At 58.5% G+C, this 22,032-nt stretch overlaps 1 protein-coding gene across 1 annotated transcript in view; it reads right to left on the bottom strand.

Moving 5' to 3' along the window:
* Positions 1 to 22,032, bottom strand: part of SHANK3 (SH3 and multiple ankyrin repeat domains 3) — a 214,249-nt gene that overhangs the window by 92,770 nt on the left and 99,447 nt on the right. The window contains exon 12 of the mRNA XM_087935444.1: positions 21,099 to 21,302. Within this exon, the coding sequence (XP_087791570.1) occupies positions 21,099 to 21,302 (204 nt within the window). The remainder of the gene's footprint in view (positions 1 to 21,098; positions 21,303 to 22,032) is intronic.

Genomic DNA, 22,032 nt, shown 5'->3' with positions numbered 1-22,032 from the left:
TGTGTGTGTGTAGTTTAATGAAAAGAAGGAATAGAGCGACAACGAGAGCATCTTCCAATATTTGAGGGGTGCAACAGAGAAGAAGGGATTGTTGAGTTATTCTCCAAAGCCCCCGAGGGCAGGATAACAAGCAATGGATGGAAAGTGGTCAAGCAACCCAGAACTAATGAGAAATTTCCCAACGGTTAGAAACCAGTGGGACAGCTCGCCTTCAGAAATTGTGGGTGCTCCAATGCTACAAGTTTTTAAGAAGAGGCTGGACGGCCACTTGTCTGAAATGGGGTAGGTTCCGCTGTTTGGGCAGGGGGCTGGGCAGAAGGCCTCCAGCTCTGCTACCCTGTTCCTGTAAGGATGGCCTTTCTTTGAGGCCCGATGCCCAGCCTTTAGGGCTAACCATCAGCAGCTTCCAACTTGAGAAGTTTCACCCTGAGGTTAGAAGTTTGCTATAACAACAACCAAACGAGCTTCTATCAATACGCTGAAAAGAAAAGGGGAATGAAAGGAACAGGATACCAGCTGGCGCTGCATGAAAAGAGCAAAGAGCTCTCCCGTATCAAAAGAGTTATTCAATTATTTTGGTTCGGTCTTCTTCAACCGAAAAGATGCCTTCCACTTGAAAACTGCAAAGAGTACGGAAATAGACACAGGGTTGGAATGCTTCGTTCCTTGGTCCCCAGAGCAAAAAAGATCTAGCAGCTAAAATCCAGCCAGTGTTAAGTCGGATACCGAGGGACCTTCTGGAGCAAATTGTAAGGAGATGCTTTTGCGAGGCCCTTGAGAACAAGGCAGCCGTCTCCAGAAATCAGCAATGATTTGTCCCAAAAGATTTAGCCGCGGAAGATGCTCGCTATGGGATTGGATCAATTCCTTAATAGATTGTGGGTATTCAAAAAGTCATAATATAACTTGACTCTGGCAAAACATTTGATATGTCCATTAGCACGCTGATTAAAGGTAGGCTAGATGGCATGCCAACTGTCTGATAGTGGGTTAAAAAATGGCTGTCATAATATAATCATTAACAGCTCCTGTTCACGTTAAGAAGAGACATCACAAACTTTGTTCTGGTACCTCAATATTTCTATGGGAGCAGCAGACGAGAGAACAGAAGGAACAGTAACTGGGAGGGGGATCTTGGAGTCCTCGTGGACAATCGCTTCAACATGAGCCAGCAGTGCGCGGCAGCTGCCATAAGGGCCATCCTAGGATTTGGGGCCAATCCCCAGGAGATTGGGAGTCGTAATTCAGGTTTTAAGTGCAAAAGCCACCCGGGTGGCTTTGGGCCAATGCCTCTCCCTCAGCCTAACTCACCTCATGGGGATGTCGTTCTAGGGAAAACAGGGAGGGGGAAATGTTAGGTATATACTGCATCCACTTTGGGTCCCCATCCTGTAAAAAAGACGTTGAGGCTCTAGAAAAAAGTGCAGAGAAGAGCAACCAGGATGGTGAGGGGACTGGAGGCTAAAACATTTGAAGAACACTTGCAGGAACTGGTCCTGGCTGGTCTAGGGAAGAGAAGGACCAGGGGAGACAGGAGAGCATCTTCCAATATTTGAGGGGCTGCCCCAGAGAGGAGGAAGGGGGTCAAGCTATTTTCATTTTATTTTAAAGCACCTTTGAAGGCCAGAGAAGGAATAATGGATGGAAACTGAACAAGGAGAGATTTTTCAACCTGGAAATAAGGAGAAACTTTCTGACAGTGAGAACCATCAACCCATGGAATAGAAGTTGCCTTCATCACTTGAGACCATCAAGAAGAGACTGGACTGCCATCGGTCAGAAATGGTGTAGGGTCTCCTGCTTGGGTGGGGGGGGTTGGACTAGATGACCTACGAGGTCCCTTCCAACTCAACTGTTAATCTGTACGTCCATCATAGTGAATTACATAGGAAAAGCATAACGGTGGGATAAAAGTCGTATGAATGAATGAATCAATCAATGCCAAAACGCAAGAAAAATTTCCCAAGATGAAATCCAGAGTGGAGGGTGAGTTTGTTCTGCACTGGACCTGTTCTGGTGGAGGTCGGACATCCCTCTGGACACCTCGGTGCCGATCGAGGCGTTGACCTCCACGACCTCCACCCTAATAAGAGGTTGCCCAGATTCCTCCGCTCTCTCCAGTGGGGCAGAAACAGGCTGTGCTGGTGCAACCCCCCCCCCCCATGTGGTTGTGTGTCAGTGCCGAGAACAGCCGGACTCAAAGACGTTCCCTGGCGGTCGAAGGACTTGGCCTCCCGCTTTCCCCTTCTCGGTCTGATATATGCAAGATCAAAGGCCTTTTTTGGGGGCTCAGATAAACGCCTGCAATTATCGCCTTTCCATCCAGAATGTGTGTGTGGGGGGGCTGGGGAGGCCAACTCGGTGCAGCCACCATCCAAGCTGCATTCGGGCCTCCTTCATGGGCCCCTCCCCCGCCTGCAGAGGGAGGCCCTGCGAAGCAGCAGCTGGCACAGCCGAAGGGAGGGAGCCAAGCACCCCAGGGCCAACTCGGCCTCCTCCCTGCCCCCCACCCGCCAAGACCAGCGACTCTTACCCAAAGGGCAGGGTTGGATGGGGGGCGGGGGGGGGGAGCAGAGGCTGGCCCAGCCACCCAGATCTTTCCCAGGCAGCTGGACATCAACTGTCCCGTCCAGCAGAGCTTCCAAGGGAGAGGGAGGTCATCTCCTGTCCCCTTCAACAGAGTATCGGAGGGGACCTTGGAGGTCTTCTAGTCCAACCCCCTGCTCAAGCAGGAGACCCGCCTAGACCATTCCAGACCAGGGGCCGCCCAGCCTCTTCCTTAAAAGCCTCCCGTGACGGAGCCCCCACAGCCTCTGCAGGGAAGCAGCTCCCCTGTTCTCACGGCTGGGAAAGGCCCCCTTGGTCCTCGGTCGCTTCTCTCTGGGCTTGTGGGTTCCTGCAGGACCCCAGCAGTGGGGGGTGAGCGAGGGCCCCTGACCCTCCCCCTCCCCTCCCCTCCCGCCGGACCCTCCGCACAAAGGGACCGTTTTTCTGTGGACTGGTTTCTTTCTTTCTTTCTTTCTTTCTCTCTTTCTTTTCCTTCTCTTCCTTTCTTCCTTCCTTTCTTTCCTTCCTTCTTCCTTTCCTTCCTTTTTTTCTTCCTTCCTTCTTTCTTTCTTTCCTTCCTTCCTTCTCTTCCTTCCTTTCTTTCTTTCTTTCCTTCCTTCCTTCCTTCTTTCTTTCTTTTTCTTTCTTCCTCCCTCCCTTCCTTCCTCTTTCTTTCTTTCTTTCTTTCTTTCTTTCTTTCTTTCTTTCTTTCTTTCTTTCTCTCTTTCTCTTTCTTTTCCTTCTCTTCCTTTCTTCCTTCCTTTCTTTCCTTCCTTCCTCCCTTTCTTTCTTTCTCTGCTCCCTCAAAGCAAGCCAGTTATGCAGGAGAGGAGGGGGCCAGAGCAGCAGCTGAGGAGGAGACCAAATCAGGCTTAATCAAGGCGATTCACTCGCCCACCCAGCCCTCCTGCCCTGCTTCCACCCCCGCCATCCACCCCTCCAGCCTGGGGGGAGGGTGTGTGCGTGTGAGATCCCACCTCCCCCCGCCAACAAATAAGAGGCAGAATGGCCCAAGGAGGACTCTGGGATCTGCAGCCTTCATCCAAGGGGCCGGAGATTGGGCTGAAACGAAATCTCTCCACTGGCCAATTGTTTCCGGAGCGATTTCTGGCCCTTCCCAGGGGCTGGGCAGGGGGCCAAGGCTGCAAGTGGAAGGATGGCAAACATGATTGCCGGGAGGCAAAAAAGGCACTGGAAGGGCTGGTGCCAACCACCTCCAGGGCTTCGGTGCCAGAGCTGGAAGGTGGGCAGCTAGGAAGACTCTGTTGCCCATGGGAACAGAGATAGGACGGCTGTAGCGGGACCCTCACAGGGTGGAGGGAGGCAGGAAAGGGCTCAAGAGGAGGACAACAGGGACCTTGGAGGTCCAGCCCCCTTGCCCAAGCGGGAGACCCTGCCCAGTCTCTTCTTAAAGGCCTCTCCAGGGTCGGAGTGCCCACAATTTATGGGGCGGAGTTGTTCCACTGATTGCTCGTTCTCACGGTCCGGAAATTCCTCCTTCGTTCCAGGGTGCTTCCATCCTTGGTTAGTTTCCATCCTTTCCCTCTGGTCCTGCCCTCAGGGGCTCAGTCATGATTACCTGGTCGTCCCTTCAGGGGCTGGAATAGAAGACCTCCAAAGTCCCCTCCAACTCAGAAACAACGGCTGGAAACTCATCAAGGAGAGAAGCAACCTGGAATTAAGGGGTGACTTACTGACAGTGAGTTGTGGCTGCTCCATCACTGGAGGCTTTGAAGAAGAGACTGGACAGCCACTTGTCTGAGAGGATACGGAGTCCCTGTTCGAGTAGAGGGCTGGGCTAGAGGACCTCCGAGGTCCCTTCCAGCTCATTCTATTCTGCAGCCCTTCCAACTCTTTCGTTCTGTTCTGTTCGTACCTGGGGATGTCGCTCCCTTGAACAAACCACGGAGATCTATTTATTAAAGAGATTTGCCGCCTACCGCGATTTGAAGCGACGCCGAGGACGGCGAAATAAAGGAGGTTTTAGGGCAGGCAAAGGGGCACTTCAATCGCAAAGACCGGGGAGATGCACGCCTGGCATGATAGCCAAACCAATTTCCTGGCTGTTCTAAATCCAGATTTTTCAAACTGTGTTCCCTAGAATCGTGGGGGGAGGTTCCATCAGATACCGACAGCTAAATCAATATAAATATAAGCGAGTGGCCCATTTTTATCACCGGAGCTCTGTCTCTCATCAAGGGTTCTGGGAAACCATTGTTATTTACCTACCTGACTTCCATGACCTGAAAAGAAATCATTTTCAGGCCTTGACTGAGATGGGCGGCTGCAAAAATGGAACGAATGAAGGAACCGAGGAATAAATAGACCCCCTGCTCCAAATGAGCGTACCTTGGAACCGGGGGGCAGTCAGTTCTAAATTTATTCCTAAAGGTGGGACCCCAATTTAGGAAACCATCACTTTATTACCTGTATTTTAGAATGGAGGCAGCCCCCAACCTACAACCATAACGGAGCCCAGAGTTATGGAACTAAGACACATCGGCTGCTAAGCAGGTCATCAGGTGATCTGATTTTGTGGTGGCCATTAAGCAGTTCTGAAGTTGTTAAGCAAATCCATTGTCTCCTGTTTTCTGGCAAAAAAAAAACGGTGTAAACCATGGTCCCCTGACCGCACGAACAGCCCAAAGGTGACCCCAAGGCCACCGGAGAGGCGGCTGTCGTGTCTTTGAATCTGAGTCCTAAGTACCTGCTGAAGTGTAAGTCAGCTCACAAAGCGACCGGTTGTCAGTTGAGGACCCCCAATGGGAAATGTCCCAAACAGACACATTTGACGACAGAACTAGAAAAGAAAGGGGTCTGGTGAAAAAGAGGCCAAGGGGAGATCAAAAAGGGCTGTAGGACCTCAGGGTGACCTAGAGGTGGTTTCGAACCTCCAGCCTTCCAGTTCCCAGCGGGTCAGAGGGGAGGAGCAGCCCAAGCCGCGAAGAGACATCGCAGGCGGGACACTAAGCCAAGTTAAGAGGCGGAACGTTTTCTTCCGGACCCGGAAGGGAAAAACGCTGGGCGTGAAAATCTGCGGAGCCGGAAAAAGGGAACGGAAACCGCGAAGAGGAAGAGTTCAAATGCCTTTAAATTAGGTTGGGGGGGGAAAAGGAAGAGAGCCAGAAAATTAGATTGGCTGATGCGGGAGAGAGGAAAAAAAGAGGAAATTCAAGAAGTAGTGAGAGATTATAAGGAATTCGTTGCAGACTAGGCAAGTCCCTGAGTTACAACCGTTCATTCAGGGGCCATTCAAAATCACAAGGGCACTGAGGCATAGTGACCGAAGGCTGTTCTTCACCCTTACGACCCTCGCAGCATCCTCACGGCCACTGGGTAACTGGCTCGCATTTATGACGGCTGCGGGGGTCATGGGATACCCGCTAGAAGGTCGCCAAAGGAGATCACACGGCCTCTGGATACAGCAACCGTCATAAACACGAGTCAGTTGCCGAGTGTCCGAACGCGGTCCACATGGACGCTGCCATGGTCGTAAGTGCTGGAAAACGGTCGTTAAGCCGCTTTTCTTTTCTGGGGCCGCTGTAACTCGGAACGGTCGCAAGTGGGGGGCCACCTGCATCCCCCCCCTTGCTAAAGGAAAGCCCGGAGCCCGCCTGAGGCTGCATCCCCCCCCCCGCCTTTCTGGAGGGAACCGCGGATGCTCGGCCGGAGCCTGCAGATCCAGGCGCGGCATGTTGCTAGGCAGTTTCTCTCGGAGGCCCAAAGAGTGCTCAGGCGCCGAAGCTTCCCTCCCGCTTCGCTTTCTGACAATCTGCCATCTCCTTGGAGACCGAGGGGCTTCGCTTTCCTTCCGGGGGGCGGTGGGGGGGAGGGCGGCGGCTCCCTCCTTCTCCTCCTCCTCCTCTCTGTGCCGCTGGAGGCAGCTTGGTGGTGAGGAGCCCAGGGCCTCTTCCTCTCCCTCTTGCCTTCTCCGGGGCTCCAACCAGGGGTGGGATTCAGCCCGTCCGGTCCAGGGGGGGAGCTAAATTGACATCTGGTTTGCCAAACTGGATGTTGAACCAAACGGCTGACCCCACTCACCCCTCCCCTCCCAGGAGCCTCCCACGGCCCGTTTTGGATGCCGTGCAGGGGCTGCGTGGAGGCTCTGGGAGGGGGAAAAACGCCCCCCCCCCCAAATTCCGGAAGTCCAGAAACGGGCCTGTTTCCTGCTCCCGGAAGGCCTCCGGAGCCGGGGGCAGCCCGTTTCCTCCCTCTCAGAGGCCCGAGGGAATCCTCCTGACTCTGGGAAATGGGAAAGTTCCAGCAGGCCACACCCACCATGGCCACGCCCCCGGTTGCTGGGATTTTGGAATCCCACCCCTGGCTCCAACCTTCAAGGAGAAAGGGGTCCTCGGCTTACGGCCGCAATGGAGACCACGATTTCCGCTGGGAAGCGAGATCGTGGTTAGTGAAATGGGTTTCGCCCCACTCTGCAACCTTCCTTTGCCCCCGTTGTTAAGGGAATCTGGCTCCCCTTCTCCCCCGTTGGCTTTGCTTCTCGGAAGGTCGGAAAAGGGGATCAGGTGACCTCAGGGGACACGGCAACCAACGGTCACTAAGCGAACTGTTGCAAGCCAAGGACCTGGAGCTCTGCACCAGCGTCCATTTCCTGGGAGATTTAACAGCCCAGAACGGAAGCCAAACGAAAAGAAAACCAGGCAGGCTGCCCCTTGGATGGGCAGCCAGAGCCCCCTCCTGCCCATCCTCTGAGGGAGACCCTGCCCTGTGATCCAGTTCTCGGGTCCAGCCCCTGCACAAGTAGGAGACCCCACCCCATTCTGGACCAGCGGCTGCCCAGCCTCCCCCGAAAAGCCTCCAGTGATGGAAGCGCCCACAGTTCCTCCTCCTCCTCCTCCTCCTCCTCCTCCTCCTCCTTCTCCAAGCTGGCCAATGCATGGGTTACTTGGTTTGGGGGCAGGAGACTGGATCACTTCCCCCCCCCACAAGGAAACCCTTGCCTGGCAGATCTACCCTTTGCAAGGCCGAATCTCTTGCGGTCTGGGGCCAAAGGGACCCCGTGCGCAGGGCCCAGGCACCAGGCCAGGCAGGGGCTCCCTGAATTGTCCACCCAACGACGTTTTGGGGGAAACCCGGCTTTATTTCCTTACTTGATACACTTATTGGGCGCCTACCTTGACGTGGGGGCCACTCTACTCTCATAAGAAGGGGAGGGGGCGCCCAGAAAGGCACGAAACAGAAGGGAAACAAGGGGGCAATAAAGTAAATAATTACCAAGGATCACAACAAGAATAAACACATCAATCTGGTAATTAAAAAGGATGGATGGATGGGTGGAGAGCAGTATGTGTGCGTGTGTGTGGCGGTGTGTGTGTGTGTGTGTGTGCTGGAGAGTGCCATCAATCCAGCAGCCACTCCAGTAAAATAGATGGACGGACGGATGGATGGATGGATGATGGAGAGAGGGGGAGGCAGGCAGCTATTTATTTATTTTGATCTAATTGATTTGTCAATCGCTTACAAGGTGACAGGTAAAAGTATAAACATAGTTTTGAATACATGAAATGGATGCATATAAGAAAGAGGAAGAACAGGACAGGGACGGTAGGCACGCTGGTGCGCTTATGCGCGCCCTCTATAAGATACAAGATAGAGGGGAGGGAGAGAGAGAGAGAAGGAGAGAGGGAGAGAGAGGGAGGAGGAGAGAAAGGAGGGAGAGAAAGGGGAGGAAGGAAGAGAGAGGGAAGGGGGAGGGAGGAGGAAAGGAGAGGGAGAGGGAGGGAAGGAGAGAGGAGGAGAGAAGGACGGAGAGAGGGAAAGAGAGGTTGGGAAAGAAAGGAGAAAGGAGAGAGAGAGAGAAAGGAGGGAGAGAAAGGGAGGAAGGCAGAAAGGGAAAGGGGAGAGAGAGGAGGGTGAGAGAGCAAAGAGAGAGAGAGGGGAGAGGAGAAGGGAGAGGGAAAGAAAGGGAGAGAGGGGAGAGAGGAGGGAGGAGGAAGACAGGGAGAGAAGGAGGAGAGAGGGAGGAGAGAAAGGAGGAGAGAAAGGGAGGAAGGCAGAGAGGAAAGGGGAGGGAGAGAGAAGAGGGTGAGAGAGAAAGAAGGAGAGAGAGAGAGGGAAGAGAAAGGAGGGAGAGAAAGGGGGAGGAAGGAAGAGAAGGGGAGAGGGAAAGAAAGGGAGAGAAGGAGGAGAGAGGGAAGGGGAGGGAGGGAAAGCGACAGGGAGAGAGAAGGAGGGAGAGAGAGAGGAGAGAGAGAAAGGAGAAAGGGACAGAGAGGCAGAGAGAACGGAGGAGAGGGACGTGGGAGAGGGAGGCAGTCTTAGGGGTTCTCCAGATGAAGGGCCTCCAAACGTGGCAACCTTTGAAGATTTTTGGGCTTCAACTCTACAAAGGCTGGCTGGGGAATTCTGGGAGTTGAAGTCTTGCCAAGTTTGGAGGCCAGGTCTAAATGGCTCCATGCTACCTTAAGGGGGTCGTGCAGAGGCAAAATGCTGCCCCGCCACACGCCCGATTAGTCCCCTGGAGCTGAAAAGGAGAAGGTGGGGGGAAACCCATCCTCCCTCCCGTCCTCCTCTTCCGGCTTTGCATCTGTGCCCCTGCTGTCCACAGCCACCACCACCACCACCACCCCCCGGGGAAGCCCCCAGACCAACTGGCCAGGCGGGCTTCATCAGGACTGCTGGGCAGTTGGGAAGGCGGGCAAGCAGAGCCAATAAAAATCCCAGGAGGAGGAGAAGAAACCCACCCCTGCACCTCAGCCAATAAAAGCTGCCTGCTTCCACCCACCCACCCACCCACCCATCCATCCAGGGTCACCCTAGAGAGCCACATCAGCCAATTCTGACGGATCCTGGCAGCTAAGCAGGATCAAAGCTCTAATTGACAGCTGGATGGGAAAACTGTCAGCCCCGGAGGCCAGGCGGGACCGGGAAAGAGGACGCCGAGCGAGGAGCGTATCTGCAGCTCAGGGTTGCTCCCTCAGCTGGGCTGATCTCTGGCAGACCTCGCATCACCCGGCTAGGCAGCGTCATCAGCGCTAGTGGAAGAACAGGGCAATGGCCAATGCCCCATTTGCTGCCTCCTGCACTGATGGGTGCCCGGGGGGGGGCCCTGGACCCGAAAGGCGTCTCCACCTACCCCTCCGTAGCCAACTCACCGGTTGGAGAACCCCTCCTGGGGGCAGCCCCATATCACGGGCTGCTGGAGGTCGTGCAATGATAGGCGTGAGACCCACATCTGGCAGGGAGGACAGCAACATGGGCCTCCGACTCTCACAGCAGCTGGGCAGACGGGAGGCAGGGAGGAAGTGCCCCGCCTGCTTGGTTGGAAAAAGGCCAGGAAGGTAGGAAACAGGGTTTATTTGTCTTCCTGGAGTCCTGGTGGCGCAGCGGTTAGAGTGCGGGATTGCAGGCTGGCTCTGCCCTCTGCCAGCGGTTTGATTCTCACCAGCTCAAGGCTGGCTCCGCCTTCCGTCCTTCCAAGGCGGCTAAAATGAGGACTCCGTTGGGCGACAGGCTCCCTGCTTAGAGAGGGCAGGAAAGCGTGTAGAAGTCCAAGGGCAATTGGATTTCGTATTTCTTAATCGCTCCGCTCCCTTTCTCAGCCGATGCAGGCAAAGTTCCACGCAAAACAGCACTTTTATCCTGCAGAGGACAAGGGAGCCAATCCTCCCCGAAGGGAGCCAATCCAGGGGAGAACCAGGGGAACAGAGGGGGTGGGCGCTTCATCCCTGGAGGGGTTCACGAAGAGGCGGGACAGCCACCTGTCTGACGTGGCCTAGGGCAGGGGTCCCCCAACTTGGCCCCTTGAAGACTTGTGGACTTCGATTCCTAGCTGGCTGGAGAACGCTGGGAGTTGAAGTCTTCAAGGGGCCAAGTTTTTGGAGACCTCTGACATACATAAGGTCTCCTGCTTGACCAGGGGGCTGGACTAGAAGACCTCCAAGGTCCCTTCCAGCTCTATCCCTATCCCTATCCAGGACATCGGAGCGTTTCAACCGTTTAGGATGCTCCAGGGCAGGTTTCGAAGCGGCCCCCTTGGAGACAAGCAGGAAGCTCTGGGCCCTGGATGGGGATTAACGGACAGGAGGCCAGCAGTCCTTCACTCCCGACCGTTCATTTCAAGTTGCGACAGCCCTGCAGAGACGGCCACAGGAATGGTCCCAGACTATGGTCCTAGGCGGAGGGCTACCCGAGGTGCTGCTATTCACCGACGATCTGCCGCTTTCCGCGGCCCCTCGGGGCCCGGCTGCCTGCAAAGCAGATCACGGCGGTTGGTCGTTCAAGACCCCCTTTCTCGGGAGCTCATGGAGGGCTGGGGGGGGGCTTCTTCAGCCACGGACACTCCTTGGGCCCCATTCCCTTGGCCCACCTCACAGGGATGAGCCCACCCGTGGCCCCTTCAGGGTCTCTCAATCACTGGTCCTGAGGAGCCCAGGGCCACCCCCTCACCCTCTGGCCATCCCCCTGAAAGATCCCTGCAGCTGCTCAAGCGCTGCATGACGTCGCCCTCATTAAGCCTGCGGTGGAATATTTCCCTGCATAATTTTTTTTGGGGGGGAGTTCAATCAAAGCCAGGCAGGGCGGGGAGGGGTTCTGATCCTTCAGCCTAATGAGCAGATTTTGGCTTTGTCAGATCCATACAACCAACTAGCTGGCTTTGAATGCACAAAAGCCCATTGCTGCTGTGGGGGAGGGGAGGGAGAGGGAGGGGGGGAGAGTGGGGGGTATCTCTCTCCTCCCCCGCCCCCTCCTCAGTTTCCTCTGCTTCCACTGGCCCTGCCCTGTCGAAAGGCCGGAGCAAGCAGGAGGCTGCCAGTCTGGGTATGTGGGTCTCCAAACTCTTGCGGGGAAAACCTCCCGGGTTGGAGCCCCCGCAACTTCCACCCTCCAAAGCACCACGAAGAAGGAAGCAGCAGATGGAGACGAACCAAGGAGCAGAGAACCAGCCTAGAGCGAAGAAGAAATTACCTGACGGGGAGATCAACCAATCAACGGAAGGACTTCCCTCGAGAAGATGGGGGGGGGCTCCCTCACCGGAGGTTTTGAAGAAGAGACTGGAGACCAATGGTTGGAGAAGGGGGTTGGACTAGAAGACCTCAAGGGTCCCTTCCAGCTCTGTTATTCTAAGACAGGGGCATTCCAGCTTGGCAGCTTTTGAGACTTGTGGACTTCAACTCCCGGGATCCTCTTCCAGTCATGTTAGCTGGGGAATCCTGGGAGTTGAAGTCCACACGTCTCAAACCTGCCAGGTTGGAAGGCCCGAGGACCCCCGGCCACCCCTCTCTCTGCCCGTTGAGAGGCAGAGGCAAAGCTTCCCTTGAGCCTGGCAGCATCTCCGGGGCTGCTCAGGGGTGGCCACCCTTATGCCAACGAAGGGCAATCAATTCCAAAGGCCATTTTAGCCCCCCCCCCCCAACCACCTGGCGTCCAACTGATGAAGTAGCTGAATTCCTTCACCTCGACTGGCTGACGTGGGGTGAGAGGGGGGGTACCTGGGGGTGGGGGGGTGTCCGGAAAAGCTAAACCTTTGGGAGGCACAGCTGAGCCTCCAAACTGCTGTGGCTGAAATGGAGTCTCTCTCTCTCTCGGACGGCAGCAGCCCTCGGCCACCTGGTGCCAGGCTGGCACTATCAAGGCCCCCAGAAGCCCGGCCGAGCGGGCTCCCCTTAATCAGCATCTCTGGAGCTCTGGCTGGCAGCAGGCAAGCCAGGAACGGGGCCAGAGGATGGTGGGGTGGGGGTCTTGCAAGGCCTCCGCAGGGACCCTGCCCCTTTCCATCAACCAGAGGAGGGATCCCGTCTCAAGGCAGAGAGCGGTGGTCTTTCAACACCTTTCCTAGTCTGGTGACCAAACCTGGGCGCAGGACTCTAGGGGTGGCCTTACTCATTTCCCTGGGGATCCCCCCCCCACAAGGCCTCTCCGGGGCTGCAAGACCCCATCAGTATCTCCTCCCCCAAACAAGGGGTCCCTGCGGGAGGCCCAAATGGATCGTCCTTGAGGAGGCCCAGGTGCCCACTGGCTGCTACGCCGAGACAAGCCGAGGCAGCCCACGTTTGGGAGGGAAAGGAGAAAACCCAGAGAGGACAGCGGAGACGAAAATAGAGACCGCCTGAGGTCACCTAGACCCATTTAAATGCAAAGAGGTGCCTCTGCAAAGGCGGGGTGGGAATGAGTTACAAGGGCGAGAAACAGCCTCTCGTTTCCCTGGCTGGTGCTGAAGATGCCCAGCTGGTGGAGTCGGAGGCTGGAGCCACAGCAAAAAGCGGTTTTCTGCCCGACTCATCGTGCCTTTCCTTAGACCAGGGGCCTCCCGAGAACAACTGAAAATTGGATAAAAAGAAAAAAAGAAAAGGAAGGGGGAAAAAGGGAAGATTGGAAAATATGCAGAGCTTGCAAAATCTGAGAAACGGCTTTTATCTGCATTAATTGTACCAAAATTGGCACTGTAATTTTTTTTGGGGGGGGGTGGAGGAGGAAGATAATCAGGACCGATTACTATTGCTCAAACACAAGTAACGAACGATTAAGGGAATAATTCGAGGTCTCGTAAAAGGGAATTTAGGGGAAAGTCGCTCCTGCCAACCCAACCGGACGGCTCGGAAACTCGGATTTCTTAGGCAGGATTTAATCTGCTGCAAAAAATGTTCTTGGCCTGGAGCTGATTTACTGATCTATCAACCCTGCTCTAAACTCCTGGGGGGTCCTGGCTCACCCCAAATTAGCTGCACCCCCACAGTTCTCCCCCCCTCCCCCCAGGGGGATCTGTAGCAGGCTGGAAAGAACGGAGCGGAGCCCAAATCTGCTGCGCTGAGGATTCCCCCCGTGGATGCTGGCAGCAGACCGGGCGGGGGGGTGGGGGGCGAGCAGCTTCCAAGCCCTCCCTAGAACCTGCCTGCCCCTCCCACTGCCAGACCTGCTAGGGAGACAAGAGCAGGAGAAGCGCCCCAGGTAGGGAGGGAGAGAGGGGGGGAGATCAGCTAGGCCAGGCCTCTCCCACCTTGGTCCCTTTAAGCCTGCAGGACTTCAACTCAGCTTCGCTGGCTGGGGAATTCTGGGAGTTGAAGTCCGCCAGGGACCAAGGCGGGAGCGGCCTGGCCTAGAAGAAGAGCCTCCTGCAGCTTCGGTTCTCCTGTTGAGCCCCCCCACCTTCCTTCATTTAACAGACATCCCGCTTAACAACAGATATTTGGGGTGCAATTGTGGCCGTTGCCCCGAGGACTCTTCTGTACTCCACTGCACTGCAGGGCGGGGTGCGTGTGTGTCTTTTTGAGCTGCTTCCAGATAATGGATGGAAACTGATCCAGGAGAGAGAGATTCAACCTGGAAATAAGGAGGAATTTCCTGACAGGGAGAACCATCCACCCAGGGAACAGAAGTTGTGGGAGCTTCATCCCTGGAGGCTCTCAAGAAGAGACTGGACTAGCATCTGTCAGAAATGGTGTAAGGTCTCCTGCTTGAGTGGGGTTGGGCTAGATGACCTATAAGGTCCCTTCCAACTCTGTTAATCTGTTAAAAGCCTTAGTAAGGCCACAGCTAGACTCCTGCATCCAGTTTTGGTCACCACATTATAAAACGGATGTTGAGGCTCTAAAAGTGCAGAGAAGAGCAACCAGGATGATGAAGGGACTGGAGGCTAAAACCTATGATGGACGGTTGCAGGAACTGGGCCTGGCTCGTCTAGGGAAGAGAAGGACCAGGGGAGACAGGATAGGGGTCTTCCAATATTTGAGGGGCTGCCCCAGAGAGGAGGAAGGAGTCAAGCTATTTTCCAAGGCACCCAAAGGCCAGACAAGGAACAATGGATGGAAGCTGAACAAGGAGAGATTCAACCTGGAAATAAGAAGAAATTTTCTGACGGTGAGAACAATCCACCCATGGAACAGAAGTTGCCTTCAGAAGTTGTAGGAGCTTCATCCCTGGAGGCTTTCAAGAAGAGACTGAACTGCCATCGGTCAGAAATGGTGTAGGGTCTCCCGCTTGGGCAGAGGGTTGGACTAGATGACCTCCAAGGTCCCTTCCAGCTCACTTGTTAATCTGCTAAACGTTATGGATGTTACATGGATGTCCTGGCCTTAGAGGAGGCTTCAGCCCCCCAACCACCGAGCCTATCTGGGGCTCCTCCTTGTCCTCTGGGCCTCCAGAGTGGGACCCTGGGCTCTTCTCCTGCCCCAAGTCGGCCGCCCTGTGCCGGGAGGAGCCGCAAGGAGCACGAAGGGGCCGAGCGAGAGAGGAAGGGGAGGCAGGCGTGGGATGAGGAGGAAGCCAGGAGAAGCCAGGAGGAGGAGGAGGAGGAGGAGGAGGAGAGCAAGAAAGGCCATAGTTACCCAGCTGATGAGGTGACCCATGGAGAGTGGCGCATGGATGGCCATGCAAGCGGTGAGCAAGAGGCCGCACAGAACATCCAGCTGGCGAGAAGCAAAGGACCAAGACAGAGAGAGTCACCCCAGAAGGCGGAAGGACCCCCCCTCCAGCCCTCCCCCACCTCTGGGGGCAGCAGCTCCCCCCCCTGCAGGCCCCCAACCCCCCTCCAAGTTTGGACAAGGTGGACAAAGAAGTTTCTCTGCACCCAAAATCTCCTCCCTCCCTCCCTCCTCGACTTAGGACCACAACGGAGGGCAGACTTTTTTCTGTGGTCGAGAGAGACATTTGGAGTTTTGACCCCATTTCACGACCTTTCTTGCCACCGTTGTTAAGTGAATCGCTGCAGCTGTGAAATTGTTCCGATGAATCCGGCTTCCTCCGGGGACGTTGCGTGTCAGAAGGTCACCAAAAACAGGACCCTGGACGCTGCAACCGTCATAAACACGAGTCGGTCGCCAAGCGCCTGAATGTTGGGGGGTCCCTGCAGAGCCATGGGGGTGGGGTGGGGGAAGCCCCATCATGGCCGGGGAGGGGAGGGAGAGTCAGGCTGAGCCCCCGAGTCCCCAGGAGCAGCTCCAAGGAGCAGAGGATTTGGGGCAACCAGCCGGCAAGGATCCTCTGAGCCAAGGAGGTTGAAGCCCGGAAGGATTCGCTTTGCCAAGGAAGCCAAAATGGTCCTGGGTGGCCACTGGTTTGGTCACTTTGGTTACCAGGGTTGTGAGCCGATCAGTGGGCCGAAAGGGACTCCATTTCTTGGCTAGCTCCAGAGCCCCCGTTGCACATGTCCTCCTGCTTCTCCCTTGGAGCAGCACCGCAAGGCGGCTCTTTCTCCCTCTCTTGCTGGGGGGGGGGGGGCTTCGTTCCCTCCTTCACCCCCTCCCCACAAGCAAGGCCCACACTGAAGGCTGCTTTGAAGGACGTCACCAGGGCAGCGCCGCTCACGTCCTGCCTGCCACAGCTGGGGCTGCTCTGCTGGCTCGCTCAGGAGCCGCCAAGCACCCCCCCTCCTCACAATCTCCGAGCCACGGCCGACCCTTCCTAGCCAGCCCCCCCGCCCCCTGCTGGCCATTCGCTCTCCCCCCCAGGCACCCCCAAGGGATCCACTCCCAACTCCCTGACTCCCCATCAGATCGGAGCATCGAGCGGCCTCCGTGGAGGAGGAGATCCGCTGGGGCCGGCTCAGCCGAGCCCCCCAGGGGGAGGGGAGCTTGGCAGGCGGGAGGAGAGCCACCAGCCCATCGCTGGGCCCCAGGGGGAGGGGCTCGGGGCTCAGGGCAGCCGGACAACTGGGGCTCCCCAAAGGGAGGGGCGCACAACAGGGGTCTCCCACCTTTAAGCCCCTTTAAGCCCGGAGGGCTCCAGCTCCAGCCTTCCCCGGCCAGCACTTGTGGAGTCCACCAGTCTTAAAGTGGCCGAGTTTGGGGTGGGGCTCTTCCTCCAAAGCCCCCGGAAGGCAGGTGGGAGCTTGTCCAGGAGGGAAGCAACCTGGAATCAAGGAGAAACCTCCTAACAGTGAGGACAATTATCAGTGGAACTACTTGCCACCAGAAGTTGCGGGTGATAACAGATCCATCAGAGTTGGAAGGGGCCTTGTAGGTCATCTAGTCCAACCGCCCGCCCGCCCAAGCGGGAGACCCTACACCTCTCCATCACTGGAGGCTCTTAAGAAGAGGTTGAACCAACCACTGGTCCGGTAGAGTGTCCTGCTTGAGCAAGGAGTTAGACTAGAAGACCTCCAAGGGTCCCTTCCAATGCTGTTCTTCTGCATCGTGCTCGTCAGTGCCGGGTTCAAAGCCCCAGCAGCCCCCCTTTCCATGCGCCCCCAGAAGGGACCCTGGAGATCCGGCTCCCCCCAGGCCGCCTTTCCCAAGAGTCCTTTTCATTTCACGCCACAGTTGCCGTTTCTGGAGGGGGATGACGAATCCTTGTTGTGTGGCACGTCCCTCCCCGCCTGCTGGAAGAGTGGGCGTCACACTACTCGCTCCTTCACACGCATCGTGCGCTTACGGGGAGCAAAGCGGCAGCGGCCCAGCCGCGCGATTGCTCACCGCGGCCACAAACTCCCCGTTCTGGGCTCAGAGCCCAAAGAGATTCTGACCAACCCCGTCGAGGGAAGGAGTCGGGGTCGGGGGAGCCACATTCGAGGAGGGGACCAGCCCAGCCCTGGCCGGTAGCTGCCCTTTCCCCGCGTGTGAGGCAGGAGGGCGTCCCTGCGTCTCCGGCTGGGTTTGTGTCCAGCCAGGGAGGCTTCTTCCCCCCGGCCTTCCTCCCCTCCGGCACCCCTCGAGCCGCAAGGCCGGGCCAAGCAAGAATCCTCCCGCTCTTTGGCGCCTTCTCCTCCTTTACGGGGCAGCTCTCAACTTACGACCGTTCGTTTAGGGACTGTTCACTCGGGACCGTTTCTCGCAGGCGCCACCTTTGCTGCAACCCTGGGGTCAGACTACGGGCGCTTGGCAAGGGGCTCCCCTTTATGACGGCCGCTGTGTCCCAGGATCCCTTTTGCGACCTCCGGACGAGCAAAGTCAACGGGGAAGCCAGCTCCCCGCAGCAGCTGCCAAGGGTCCAGACTCGCCTCCTGCCTCCTGTCCCACTGGTTGGGCGGTAGGGGGGCCTCCAGGCACCGCCAAGGCATGCCGCCCCCCTCGCCCATCTCCCTCCCCTCCTGGCTCTCCCTTCCCCCGGTGACCCATCATCTTCACCAGCCCACCCGCCCCCTCCTCCCGGCCCTTGACTGCCGGCCAAATGCCCCCCCCCCAAAAAAAAACCTTGGGCTCTTGAAGACCTGTGGACTTCAACTCCCAGAATGCCCCAGCCAGCAAAGCAAACAAGGTCAGGTGACTTCGGGCTGTTTTTCTCACAGGGAATAGTGCCCCTCCCCAGGGTGTGTGTGTGTGTGTGTGTGTGTGTGTGTCACGTGATCAAAATCCGGGCCCTCGGTAGCCGGCTCGCGTTTACGACGGTCGCTGTGTCACCGGGATCCCCTCTTGTGACCAGCAAAAGTCCAGGGGGGATTCAGATTCCCTTAACAACCAGGCTGCTCAAAATCTAACAGCTGCAGTGACTCACTTAACAACGGTGGCGAGAAACGTCATCAAACAGAATGAAGCTCCCTTCACGACCGTCTCGCTTAGCAGCAGGCCTTTGGGGCTCAACTGTGGTTGTAATTTGAGGACCACCTACACCCAGATCCCAACAGAACCACCTTTTGAAGTTCGGGCCTCTGCTGGGAGCCGTCCAGTCCTTCCCCAGCCCTCCCCCTTCACCCATTAAGCCCAGGGCTCTGGTCCCACCACAGGCTACTGGGGACCATCCATGGGAGCCCCACAGGGCCCCCAACAAGGCTCCCCCTGTTGCCGGGCAGCCAGCAGCCCCATCACCACCCATCTCAGCGCCTTCTCTGACTTCCTGCCCCGCTCAGCCGTCCAGCACTGAGCCCCAGCGGGAGAAAACCCAACTCCAAGACGGAAGGACTGGCTGGCGGCTCTTTTAGCAACCCTACAGGTACGGCTGGGCTTCCTTGGGCTGGTGGGAGACTTCAACAGCGTCCCCGGGGAACATCTGGGACCCTCCCTTCATTGGGATCTCCGCTAGCTCCCACCCTGGCCTCCCGGGCAAATTCCGGCCACTGCATGCCCGCTGCAAATTCGGAAGCCGGTGGAATTGATTTGGCTGGCCGATCCTTGGGCTCACCTTAGACCAGGGGTCTCCAACCTTGGCCACTTGAAGACCGGGGGCCTTCAACTCCTAACTTCTCCAATAGAACAGGGGTCTCCAACCTTGGCCACTTGAAGACCGGGGGCCTTCAACTCCTAACTTCTCCAATAGAACAGGGGTCTCCAACCTTGGCCACTTGAAGACCGGGGCCTTCAACTCCTAACTTCTCCAATAGAACAGGGTCTCCAACTTGGCCACTTGAAGACTGGGGACTTCAACTCCCAGAAGTCCCCAGCCAGCTTTCCTGGCTGGGGAATTCTGGGAGTTGAAGTCCCCCAGTCTTCAAGTGGCCAAGGTTGGAGACCCCTGCAATAGAAGACTTTGCGCGTGCCTTCAAGGGGGATAGAGACCCCTGCCATCCCAGCCTACCTCTCCGCCCCACCCTCGCCCTTTCCTGCAGCCACCCGTCCACCTGCTGCTCTGTGTTCATGGCAAATATAAATTCTGGGGAAGGGGAGGGTGGGGGGCGGGGCGGGGTGGGGTAGAACCTCAGCTGCCCTTCTCACCCGACATGTGGCACCTGGGCTACTTCACGCCACATCCTGCATCCACGACGGAGTCCTTGCCACTCACGGGGACCGCCTGCGATGGTGCAGCCCAGCCCACGCACAACAGGGGAACGTGGCAGGTCTCCGTGGCCCGTGAAAGCCACAACGGTTGTGGGGAGCACATCAAACAGCATGGATGGGGTGCAAGGGGGAGCATTACTTCAGCTCCTGGGGTGGCCTGACTCAACTCCCAGCCATTCAAGCAGCTGCAGGCAGGAGCAGCTCAAGTTAAGAGACACAATTCTGACAACCTGGCCCTATAAACTAAGGGTTAACCCTCTTCCACTGAGAATTCCTCCTTGTGGTTCTGCTTTGCACAAACTCTGTCCTCCCCCTCCCCCTCCCCCTGCCCAGATCTTGGTCCAAGTCCAGAACTTTCCCTCAGCACCAGCAGGCGACCGTATCTTGAACCGGGGACACCGAGAAAGGAACAAGATGGAATGATCTAATGCAGAAGTCAAACGAGAACCAGCCGGTTGCAACGACAATGACAACGGCCGATTTCCGTGGACGTCAACCCAAAGGTGCCCTTGCGCCAGCCACAGCCGGCTGGCCAGAAATGCTCTCGGCCACTTTGGGCCGGGAGAGCCACAAGCCGTGCTGGACTTGGCCTCCGTTTGGGACAGTCGCCCCCCCACCCCGAGGGCTGCTGCTTCCTTGGATGCGGCCCAGCCAGGAATGCGCCAGGCAGGCTGCCCTCCTATCTGGGCCCCTGAGTCTCTTGCCGAGGCCCCCGTGTGCCCCATGCCCAGCCCCCCTTCTGGCTTCACAGGTGCCTCTGGGTAGGCCAACCTCCCAAAGGGGGCCGCAGGACCACCTTTGCAACATGACCTCACGCTGCCTGCAGAAGCAGAGCCAGCGCTGCAGTGATGAGTGGGTGCACGCAGATGCACCCGGTTTCAGGGGGTGCTGTGAGCACACAAGAGGCACCCACGGCGTGGAGCACAACACGACTGGCTCCGGCCTCCGTCTCTGGCTGCTTGGGGGGAAGGTCGGTGTGAGTCAAGCCGGCCGATTATCTGGGTTCAAAGACCGCTGCATCCGTGGGAGGGGCTCTCCTGCCAAGTGAGGGAGCCCCAAACCAAACCAGCCCTGAGAGGGTGGAGGGGGAGGGGAGGGCGGAGGGGGAGGGCACAGCTGCACAGCCACCGAAAATCTGAGCCCAGAAATAAAAGCAGCAGCTTGGAGGGTCAGGAAAGGCAGAATGGCGCTGAAGGGGGAATGGGTGTGTGTGTGTGTGTGTGTGTGTGTCTGTCTGTCTGTCTTTGAGCCTCTGGCTGAAGTCATGTCTGCCCAAGGGGGGGCTTCTTCCCCAGGTCTCCCCCACCCCTGGGGGCCAAGCACTCTCCTGCACCCCCAGGATGCCTTGAGTGACAACTCTGGACTCTTCCCCATCTGTTGCATGCACACGCACCACACGCACACGCGTGCCTGCACACCCAGAACTGCCTGGACCACACACACACCCCTTCCCCCCCCTCCGTGGGAGGGTGCCGGGCGGGAGGCCCCCGCACGAAGCATCCCCAGAGGGCCCCCCTGATGCAATGCACACGTCGCGCGCGGAGCTCACCGGGGCCCGCCCGGTCCAAAGCCAGGGCCATCCTGATTGGTCACCCTCAGCCCAACCAATCCGGGCAGGTGCCGGCTCTTCGCGCAACCCACCTCGCCCGGCGACAGACGGAGCCAATGGGCGGCCTTCCTCGCCCAGGCCCGGCCGCGCCCCGAAAAGCTCAGCCGGCTCCAAGCTAACCAAGGTTAGCCGGTGCGCCCCGTGGGCGAGGGGAGCCTCCCCGGCAGGACCCGAGGGATCCCCCTTCCCGGCCCAGAAGAGACCCCACCTCCCCGGGCCCTGCAGCGCCGGCCGCCTCCTCCCGGGGAGGGAGCCCCGCGCAGCCCCCGAGCCCAGCGCCCCCCGACCCCCGCCCGCCCCGCCCGTGCAAGCGGCCCCCCGTCCCCCCCCCCCGGGCTCACCCTTGACGGCTTCTCCGCGGTTGAGCTGGATCTCGCCCTCGCCCTGCGGCGCGTAGCTCTTCACCACGATGAAGCGGCGGCCGGGCACGGCGCTGTACAGCTTCTTCTTGGGGCCCCGCAGCGGGGCCGGGGCGGCGTGCGGGGTGTGCTCCACGCCCGGCCCGGCGCCCGGCGCGCCCCCGGCCCGCTGCCGCCCCGCCGGGGCTGTAAACGAAGACATAGGTGACGCTGAGGCTGCTGCCGCGGCCGGGCGGAGGAGGCGGCGGGGGCGCCATGGGCGCGGGCGGGCGGGCGAGCCGGGCGCGGCTTCTCCTCCGCCGGGCAACTCAGGCCATCGCGACCGGGCGGGCGGGTCGCACCGGCAGCCGCCGCCGCCGCCGGGAGCCGCACCCGCAGCCCGCCGAAGGGGGCCCTGCCGGGGCGCCGCCGGGCGGTCAGGCTGCCGGGCGCCGTCGCTGCTGCCGCTCCTGCTGCTGCCGCCGCCGCCGCTGCTGCCGCCTCCCGCTCCGGCCGGCGCCCCCGCCGACAGCGCCATGGCGGCCCGGACCCTCGCCCGGCTCAGGGCCCGCTCGCGGACGCTCCCGCCCGGACCGGCCCCGCCGCCGCCGCCGCTCCTGCGGCTGGCCGCCCATGACGGCGGCGGGAGGGTGCTCGCTCGCTCGCTCGGCTGCCGGCAGCCCCGGCCGGGCAGCTCGCCGGCTCCGGCTGCCTTCCCCGGCCGCTGCCGCTCGGCAGCCGCTCCTCCTCGGCTGGGCGGGGACCCACCGGGCCGGCCCCGCGCCGCCCCCTCCAGCGCGCGGACGGCGGACCCGGGCTGGCGGTCAGACGCCCCCCTCTCGCCGCCGGGACGCTCCGCAGAGGAGGAGCAGGCCGGCATCCGCCCGGGCGAGCGGCAAACCAGACCCCCGAGGGGCGGCCCGGTTCGGTCTGAGCC

The sequence above is a fragment of the Pseudonaja textilis genome, chromosome 5, assembly GCF_049901715.1.
Source record: "Pseudonaja textilis isolate UNSWEBS1 chromosome 5, rPseTex1.2, whole genome shotgun sequence".
NCBI classification, from domain to species: domain Eukaryota; kingdom Metazoa; phylum Chordata; class Lepidosauria; order Squamata; family Elapidae; genus Pseudonaja; species Pseudonaja textilis.
Note: the sequence above shows the minus strand (reverse complement) of the source record. Positions and strands in the feature narration are given on the sequence as shown.